General features: G+C 44.4%; 1 protein-coding gene across 1 annotated transcript in view; it reads left to right on the top strand.

Moving 5' to 3' along the window:
- The window catches only part of LOC143100954 (glycerol kinase-like), a 56,230-nt gene that overhangs the window by 3,526 nt on the left and 42,704 nt on the right, over window positions 1–10,000 (top strand). The window contains exons 4-8 of the mRNA XM_076264542.1: window positions 1–70; window positions 1,781–1,860; window positions 4,749–4,886; window positions 8,724–8,833; window positions 9,247–9,313. The exon at window positions 1–70 is cut by the window's left edge and continues 8 nt beyond it. Coding sequence (XP_076120657.1) covers window positions 1–70; window positions 1,781–1,860; window positions 4,749–4,886; window positions 8,724–8,833; window positions 9,247–9,313 — 465 coding nt within the window. The remainder of the gene's footprint in view (window positions 71–1,780; window positions 1,861–4,748; window positions 4,887–8,723; window positions 8,834–9,246; window positions 9,314–10,000) is intronic.

Below are 10,000 nucleotides of genomic sequence, written 5' to 3'. Positions count from 1 at the left end.
GTGACCAATCAGAGAGAAACTACAATGGTTTGGAACAAGGATACTGGAGAGCCTCTCTGCAACGCCATTGGTGGGTAGGCCATTTCCTGCCAGCTTCGGGTAACCTATCAGAAGCCGAACATGGAGAGGGGTTAGATCTTTGAGCTCCATGTAACAAATGGCACAAGAAGTGACATCAGAGTCCTTTTAGACAAGTCCCCCCACCCGGCGGCTATCGTGGGCAGTTATCGGGCAGCTATGTTCCTATTCAAGTGAATGGGGCATACAGAGCAGCTATGTTCCTATTCAAGTGAATGGGGCATACAGAGCAGCTATGTTCCTATTCAAGTGAATGGGGAGGCGTACAGGGCAGCTATGTTCCTATTCAAGTGAATGGGGAGGCGTACAGGGCAGCTATGTTCCTATTCAAGTGAATGGGGCATACAGGGCAGCTATGTTCCTATTCAAGTGAATGGGGCATACAGAGCAGCTATGTTCCTATTCAAGTGAATGGGGCATACAGAGCAGCTATGTTCCTATTCAAGTGAATGGGGAGGCGTACAGGGCAGCTATGTTCCTATTTAAGTGAATGGGGAGGCGTACAGGGCAGCTATGTTCCTATTCAAGTGAATGGGGAGGCGTATAGGGCAGCTATGTTCCTATTCAAGTGAATGGGGCATACAGAGCAGCTATGTTCCTATTCAAGTGAATGGGGAGGCGTACAGGGCAGCTATGTTCCTATTCAAGTGAATGGGGCATACAGAGCAGCTATGTTCCTATTCAAGTGAATGGGGAGGCGTACAGGGCAGCTATGTTCCTATTCAAGTGAATGGGGAGGCGTACAGGGCAGCTATGTTCCTATTCAAGTGAATGGGGCATACAGGGCAGCTATGTTCCTATTCAAGTGAATGGGGCATACAGAGCAGCTATGTTCCTATTCAAGTGAATGGGGAGGCGTACAGGGCAGCTATGTTCCTATTTAAGTGAATGGGGAGGCGTACAGGGCAGCTATGTTCCTATTCAAGTGAATGGGGAGGCGTACAGGGCAGCTATGTTCCTATTCAAGTGAATGGGGCATATAGGGCAGCTATGTTCCTATTCAAGTGAATGGGGCAGTATACAGGGCAGCTATGTTCCTATGGGGAGGCGTACTGGGCAGCTATGTTCCTATTCAAGTGAATGGGGCATACAGGGCAGCTATGTTCCTATTCAAGTGAATGGGGAGGCGTACAGGGCAGCTATGTTCCTATTCAAGTGAATAGGGCATACAGGGCAGCTATGTTCCTATTCAAGTGAATGGGGCATACAGGGCAGCTATGTTCCTATTCAAGTGAATGGGGCATACAGGGCAGCTATGTTCCTATTCAAGTGAATGGGGAGGCGTACAGAAAGGGCCGGGATATGTGTAGACAGCAGCCATATTGGTGTTATGAACTCCATCCCTATGGAGGATTCTTTGAGTGCCGTATCTCCTCATTAGAAAGTCTTTTTTATAGCTGTTCAGATGTCACTTCCGGTAGGACGTTGTTGAAGCAGCTGGTGGATTGCATTCTGCATATTCTGCATGTCACTTCCTGTGTGATGTATTTCCTGTGCCATATGTCTCATGGTGCTCAAACATCTAACCCCTACTGTGTGTCTGTGTGTGTGTGTGTGTGTGTGTGTGTGTATGTGTGTGTGTGTGTGTGTGTGTGTGTGTGTATATGTGTGTGTGTTTGTGTGTGTCTTTGTGTGTTTGTGTGTTTGTGTGTGTGTGTGTGTGTGTGTGTGTATGTGTGTGTGTGTGTGTATGTTTGTGCAGTTTGGTTGGATCTAAGGACCCAGTCTACCGTGGAGAGATTGATCGACAAAACGCCCAGCAAAAGCAAAAACCACCTAAAGGTAACATACACACACACTGCTCTGTCGAAACACACACACACACCTGTTCACACCTGCTCCATTCAAAATGAGCGTAGCACTCTAGAATCTTTGGTGACCAAATGAGCGTAGCACTCTAGAATCTTTGGTGACCAAATGAGCGTAGCACTCTAGAATCTTTGGTTACCACTACGGTATGACCAAATGAGCGTAGCCCTCTAGAATCTTTGGTTAACATTACGGTATGACCAAATGAGCGTAGCACTCTAGAATCTTTGGTTAACCCTACGGTATGACCAAATGAGCATAGCACTCTAGAATCTTTGGTTAACACTACGGTATGACCAAATGAGCGTAGCACTCTAGAATCTTTGGTGACCAAATGAGCGTAGCCCTCTAGAATCTTTGGTTACCACTACGGTATGACCAAATGAGCGTAGCACTCTAGAATCTTTGGTTAACACTACGGTATGACCAAATGAGCGTAGCACTCTAGAATCTTTGGTGACCAAATGAGTGTAGCACTCTAGAATCTTTGGTTAACAATACGGTATGACCAAATGAGCGTAGCACTCTAGAATCTTTGGTGACCAAATGAGCGTAGCACTCTAGAATCTTTGGTTAACCCTACGGTATGACCAAATAAGCATAGAACTCTAGAATCTTTGGTTAACACTACAGTATGAGCATAGCACTCTAGAATATTTGGTTAACACTACGGTATGAGCATAGCCCTCTAGAATCTTTGGTTAACACTACGATATGACCAAATGAGCATAGCACTCTAGACTCTTTGGTGACCAAATGAGCGTAGCACTCTAGAATCTTTGGTTAACACTACGGTATGACCAAATGAGCGTAGCACTCTTGAATCTTTGGTTAACACTACGGTATGACCAAATGAGCGTAGCACTCTAGAATCTTTGGTGACCAAATGAGTGTAGCCCTCTAGAATCTTTGGTTACCACTATGGTATGACCAAATGAGCGTAGCACTCTAGAATCTTTGGTTAACCCTACGGTATGACCAAATGAGCGTAGCACTCTAGAATCTTTGGTTAACACTACAGTATGAGCATAGCACTCTAGAATCTTTGGTTAACACTACGGTATGAGCATAGCCCTCTAGAATCTTTGGTTAACACTACAATATGACCAAATGAGCATAGCACTCTAGAATCTTTGGTGACCAAATGAGCGTAGCACTCTAGAATCTTTGGTGACCAAATGAGCGTAGCACTCTAGAATATTTGGTTAACACTACGGTATAAGCATAGCACTCTAGAATCTTTGGTTAACACTACGGTATGAGCATAGCCCTCTAGAATCTTTGGTTAACACTACGGTATGACCAAATGAGCATAGCACTCTAGAATCTTTGTTGACCAAATGAGCGTAGCACTCTAGAATCTTTGGTTAACACTACGGTATGACCAAATGAGCGTAGCACTCTAGAAAATTTGGTGACCAAATAAGAGTAGCACTCTAGAATCTTTGTTGACCAAATGAGCGTAGCACTCTAGAATCTTTGGTTAACACTTCGGTATGACCAAATGAGCGTAGCACTCTAGAAAATTTGGTGACCAAATAAGAGTAGCACTCTAGAATCTTTGGTGACCAAATGAGCGTAGCACTCTAGAATCTTTGGTTAACACTACGGTATGACCAAAATGAGCATAGCACTCTAGAATCTTTGGTTAACACTAGGGTATGACCAAATGGGCATAGCACTCTAGAACCTTTGGATAACACTAGGGTATGACCAAAGAGTATATTAACAAGAGGCGAAACTCTGTTGCAGTTTTGACAACAATCGCTAGTTGCTGCTGCTGTCGGGCTTTCGCCAATTTGGACTGATCATGCCATCATGACTTCAATCAGAACATGCTAACGTGACTTCAATCAGAACATGCCAACGTGACCATGCCAACGTGACTTCATGCCAACGTGACTTCAATCAGAACATGCCATCGTAAACCAGCAAGATTGGTCACTATATTGCGCTAAATTTCTAACCACTAGTTCACTTTTAAAACACTATAGGTCAAATATAAACACTATAGGTCAAATAAGTTAAACACTATAGTTCAGCTTAAATAGAGCGAGGAAGGGCGAAGAGACAAGGCAGTGCAGAATTTCTCCAAAATAATGACCAATCTGTACTGTATCTGCTTTTTGCAATTGGTATTTTGTAATTCCATGGTATCCCACAACGTTCACATATAGTAAGTGATTGCTCAAGAATAAAGAATGGATTATTGTGTCATCCAGTCAGTCAAGTCAAGTATTTTCCCGTTGATTCTGTGTAACCAGGTTTCCTAACTTCACTGAAGTCATCTCAGCTCTGCTCTCTTTCTCAGTCACATATTTAAAGGTAGAGTCAGGGATTCTGCAGGAAGTCATGTTTGTTTTGTGTTTATGTTTATGTATAAATGTATTAATACATATTTTTGTGCAAAAATCCATACATTATATTACAACCAAGGACCAAACGAAACACAACTGAGAAGTAGCTCAATATCACTCCCTCCCTCTCCCCCTATCTATCCCTCTCCCTCTCTCTCTCCTCTCTCTCTATCTCTCTCTCCCCCCCTCTCTCCTCTCCCCCTCTCTATCCCTTTCCCTCTCTCTCTCCCTCTCTCTCTATCTCTCTCTCCCCCCCTCTCTCCTCTCTCCCTATCTATCCCTCTCCCTCTCTCTCTCCTCTCTCTCTATCTCTCTCCCCCCCCTCTCTCTCTCTCCCTCCCTCTCTCCCTCTCTCTCTCCTCTCTCTCTCTATCTCTCTCCCCCCCCCTCTCTCTCTCTCTCCCTCCCTCTCTCCCTCTCTCTCTCCTCTCTCTCTATCTCTCTCACTCTCCCCCTCTCCTCTCTCTCTCCCTCTCTCCCTCCCTCTCTCTCTCTCTCCTGTAGGATCTCACTGGTCTGCCCATCAGTACTTATTTCAGTGCGGTCAAACTGCGATGGCTGCTGGACCATGTGGAGCCGGTTGCCACAGCAACACATACACACACCGCCCTGTTTGGCACTGTGGACTCCTGGCTAATTTGGGTTAGAAAACACACACACACACACGCATGCACACACACACACGCGCATGCACACACAGACACACGTACACACACACGCACATGCACACACACACGCGCGCAATCGCGCATGCACACACACGCGCATGCAAACACAGACACACGTGCACACACACACACGCGCATGCACACACACACATGCATGCACACACACACGCGCAATCGCACATGCACACACACACACACACGCGCATGCACACACAGACACACGTACACACACACACATGCGCATGCACACACACACACGCACATGCACACACAAACACACACATGCACACACTGACACACGTACACACACACACACACGCGCATGCACACACACACACGCATGCACACACACACGCGCAATCATGCATGCACACACACACGCGCATGCCAGAGGTGGGAGTAAGTCACACATGTGCAAGTCACAAGCAAGTCTCAAGTCTTAACCTTCAAGTCTCAAGCAAGTCCAAGTCATTTTTTGTGACAGTCAAGCAAGTCAAGTCAAGTCATAGCTTGGGTCAAGCAAGTCAAGTCAAGTCATAGCTTGGGTCAAGCAAGTCAAGTCAAGTCATAGCTTTGGTCAAGTCAAGTCAAGTCAAGTCATAGCCAAATCATTGAAATTCATGATGATTTACCCATGTTTGTGTTTTCATTTTAAAATAAACTACAATAGGCTAGTTATGAACTGCTGGAGTTGTATTTGTAACAAACAAATAGACATTGCATTCATTCAAGCCACATAGCCTACATCTGAACGGTTTATAGAATAAGATGAAATGTATATGAATAAATATAAATGTTTCAAGTAGACCTATTATAAAATAGCCTATTATTGTTTCAATATGCCTCAAATATTAGGTAGCCTAGCTACATCAAATCATGAAAATATATTCAAACAGTTCAAGTTACATCTGTCCTGACCTGTCACATTTCCAGGGAACCAATAATGTTGAAAAAGTGAACTAATCAATCAATCAAACGCTGCCGCCGACGTCACTGCCAAACTTTGACAAGCGCGACAGCTTTAGGGTTTAGGACCGTCAATGCTGTATCATATCATACATAAGCCTAACATGTGAAATAAGCTACTTTTCTATGCTGATTGCTGGCAGTTAGCTAGGCCTACTTACTGTTGTTAGCCTACTACTAGGCTGTAACGTATGGAACAGGGACGTGTTTAAGAGGGAGGGAGAAAGAGAGGCGCTTACTTTAGGTTACATTGGCAACATTTTCACTATATATCCCGATTAAACTTAGACAAGAAAATGTTTCACTTTGCCATTTCACACATTTTAACCTAATATGGCGCTAACTAAAAAGCATAATAGATTCAAAGTCTTAACATGCCTCAAATTTGACGTTAGGTTTCTAACACGACTAACTTCGGATGAAAATCAACGTGGTGGTGGTTATGTCGCTATTTTGCACACTTGCAGACTGCTGTTCATTTCTCCTTTGACTTGTCAGATACATCATCTGTGAAGCCAAACATTATTATGTTTTGGTATAAACGTAGAGCCTTCCATATTTGCAAGTTAGCCTACCTCAGTCTGTCTCATTTGATCTGGCACTTGCTGCTGGTCTGTCGTGTCGCGTCACTTGGTACAATAACAGGTTCGCTCGTGTGACGCATGCAACAGCACCTAAGCAGATTTTCTAAAATCGTAAAGTTAACTCCTTAATATCTATGAAAAAAATAAAAAGTCAAGTCATTTCAAGTCATTTGTCTCAAGTCATTTGTCTCAAGTCTAAGTCATGAAGAGCAAGTCAAAGTCAAGTCGAGTCTTTTATACATGTTGATCAAGCAAGTCTCAAGTCTTTTATACATGTTGATCAAGCAAGTCTCAAGTCCTAAAAAATGTGACTCGAGTCCCCCATGTCTGGCGCATGCACACACACGTACACACACACACACACACACATGTGCACGTATACACACACAGACACACGTACACACACACACACACACATGTGCACGTATACACACACAGACACACGTACACACACACACACACACATGTGCACGTATACACACACAGACACACGTACACACACACACACACACACACATGTGCACGTATACACACACAGACACACGTACACACACACACACACACACATGTGCACGTATACACACACAGACACACGTACACACACACACACACACATGTGCACGTATACACACACAGACATACGTACACACACACACACACACACACATGTGCACGTATACACACACAGACATACGTACACACACACAGACACACACACATGTGCACGTATACACACACAGACACACGTACACACACACACACACACATGTGCACGTATACACACACAGACACACGTACACACACACACACACACATGTGCACGTATACACACACAGACATACGTACACACACACACACACACACACACATGTGCACGTATACACACACAGACACACGTACACACACACAGACACACACACATGTGCACGTATACACACACAGACATACGTACACACACACAGACACACACACACACACACCAGAGGTTCCGCTAGAAAAAAATGGTGCCGGTCAAAGTGAAGGCAGAGGTTTCGTTTTCCGGACATTTTGATGATATGCCGGTCAAATATCCTATTATCGCTTGATTAGTAGACAGGCTATGTAGCTTAAAGAATGACATAATCAGGCTGTATAGAATGCAACATCTTCATTAGCCTGTATAGCCAGTAGCCAGTATATTTTCATGGACAGCAATATACGCTTCGTTCGTTGTTTTAAAAAGGCTACGTTGTTTGTTGCTGCTACCCACGTTATCTCCAGTGGTTCCACTGTTTAACTTGCACAGATACGCACACACAAGAATGAGCGCTCACACCACTACCCCCTAATGCTATGCCTCTTTATTTCATAACAATAAAATAAGAAATGTTTCCTATTCTGGGAAATGTTTAGTTTCTTTTTCTTTCGGACGCGGTTCAATGATACCGTTTAATTGTGCCAGAAATTATCCGCGGACCAGTAATCGCCTCGTCGAGGAGACCCTAACCCTGCAGATCATAGACAGAGAACGCATAGGCCTACTGTATGCTTTGGGTAAAGAACACTTTGCATGTCCAGTGTACACAGAGAATGACAGTGTCTTGGAGCGGCCGCACCCCCGCAACTCCACTTCCAATGTCACTGATCCGACATACGCCCGACACTTCTGCTTTTTATCTGGTGGTGGTGGAGTTGACCGGACATCTGAGGCTTCAGACGTTACCAATTTATCATCATCCATCGCGTCTGGCCTCTGAAAAAACTTTTAAGGCTAGTCTGCCTGGGCCTGGCCATGTTTGAACCGCCTCACTCATTTGTTCCTTGTTTAACATGGACATTTTAAGCGTGCGCTTCCTATTTGAAATGCATCATAGGCTATGCGTGTTGTTTAATAGCTTACTTTTCAAACGGTAGAGCCTGTTCATTTAAAAACATAGCCAGAGGACGTATAATATAGGCTTACATATTAAGGCTTATTCTCAAATTCAGATTGCGTTAGGGGACGGGATTATTAGCCAATTTCAATCGGACAATTTGACCGGAGAGATTTAATTTTGTCGGACATTTCATTTTTTTTTGGCCAATGTCCTGTAATTACCGGACACACACACTGTTTGGCACTGTGGACTCCAGGCTTACACAGGTTTGAAAACACACACACACACCCACGTGCATGCTCAATTACAGTTTTTCCGCACGTGTGTGTGCATGTGTGTGTGTGCGTAAGTATGTGTGTTTATGAGTATGTGTGTGTGTGTGTGTGTGCGTGTGTGTGTGTTTAGTGTCTGACAGGTGGGAGGAAAGGGGGAGTCCATTGCACAGATGTCAGTAACGCCAGCCGCACACTGCTTTTCAACATACACACCCTGGAGTGGGACCCAGACCTCTGCACGTGAGTACACGCAAATACACACACACACACACACACACACACAAACACACGTACACACATACACACACACACACACACACAGGCACACACCCACAGGTACACACACACACACACACACACACACACACACACACACACACACACACACACACACACGTACACACATGTACACACATACACACACACACATGTGAAATAACACTGCTTTTGACTCCCAATTATTTAATGCAACGTTTCGACCCTGCTGTACACATGTACACACATAAACACACACACACACACATGTACACACACACACACACACACGCACAGGTACACATGCATGCACGCCCTCACACACACACACACACACACACACACATGTACACACACAGAGATGTGCATTCAACTTTAAAATTGTGTGTGTGTTGTAGATTTTTTGATATCCCAATGGAGATGTTACCGAATGTGAGAAGCTCTTCTGAAATCTACGGTTACATGGTAACACACACACACACACACACACACACACACCCACACACCACACACACACACACACACACACCACACACCACACACCACACACACCACACATATCTATGGTTACATGGTAACACACACACACACACGCACACACACACATATCTACGGTTACATGGTAACACACACACACACAAACACACACATATCTACGGTTACATGGTAACACTCACTCACACACACACACACACACACATATATCTACGGTTACATGGTAACACTCACACACACACACACACACACACACACACACACACACACACACACACACACACACACATATCTACGGTTACATGGTAACACACACACACACACACACACACACACACACACACACACACACACACACACATATATCTACGGTTACATGGTAACACACACACACACACACACACACATACACACACATATATCTACGGTTACATGGTAGCACACACACACACACACACACACACACACACACACACACACACACACATATCTACGGTTACATGGTAATACACACACACACATACTGTATCTACGGTTACATGGTAACACTCACACACACACACACACACATATCTACGGTTACATGGTAACACACACACACACACACACACACACATATCTACGATTACATGGTAAGGCTATTTAGGGCTCCAGTAA

Source organism: Alosa pseudoharengus, unplaced genomic scaffold (assembly GCF_046254945.1).
Source record: "Alosa pseudoharengus isolate Yale_2024_CS ecotype anadromous, Long Island Sound unplaced genomic scaffold, YU_APseudo_1.1 YU_APseudo_1.1_scf_3, whole genome shotgun sequence".
NCBI classification, from domain to species: Eukaryota; Metazoa; Chordata; class Actinopteri; order Clupeiformes; family Clupeidae; genus Alosa; species Alosa pseudoharengus.
This window is presented reverse-complemented; position numbering and strand designations above follow the sequence as displayed.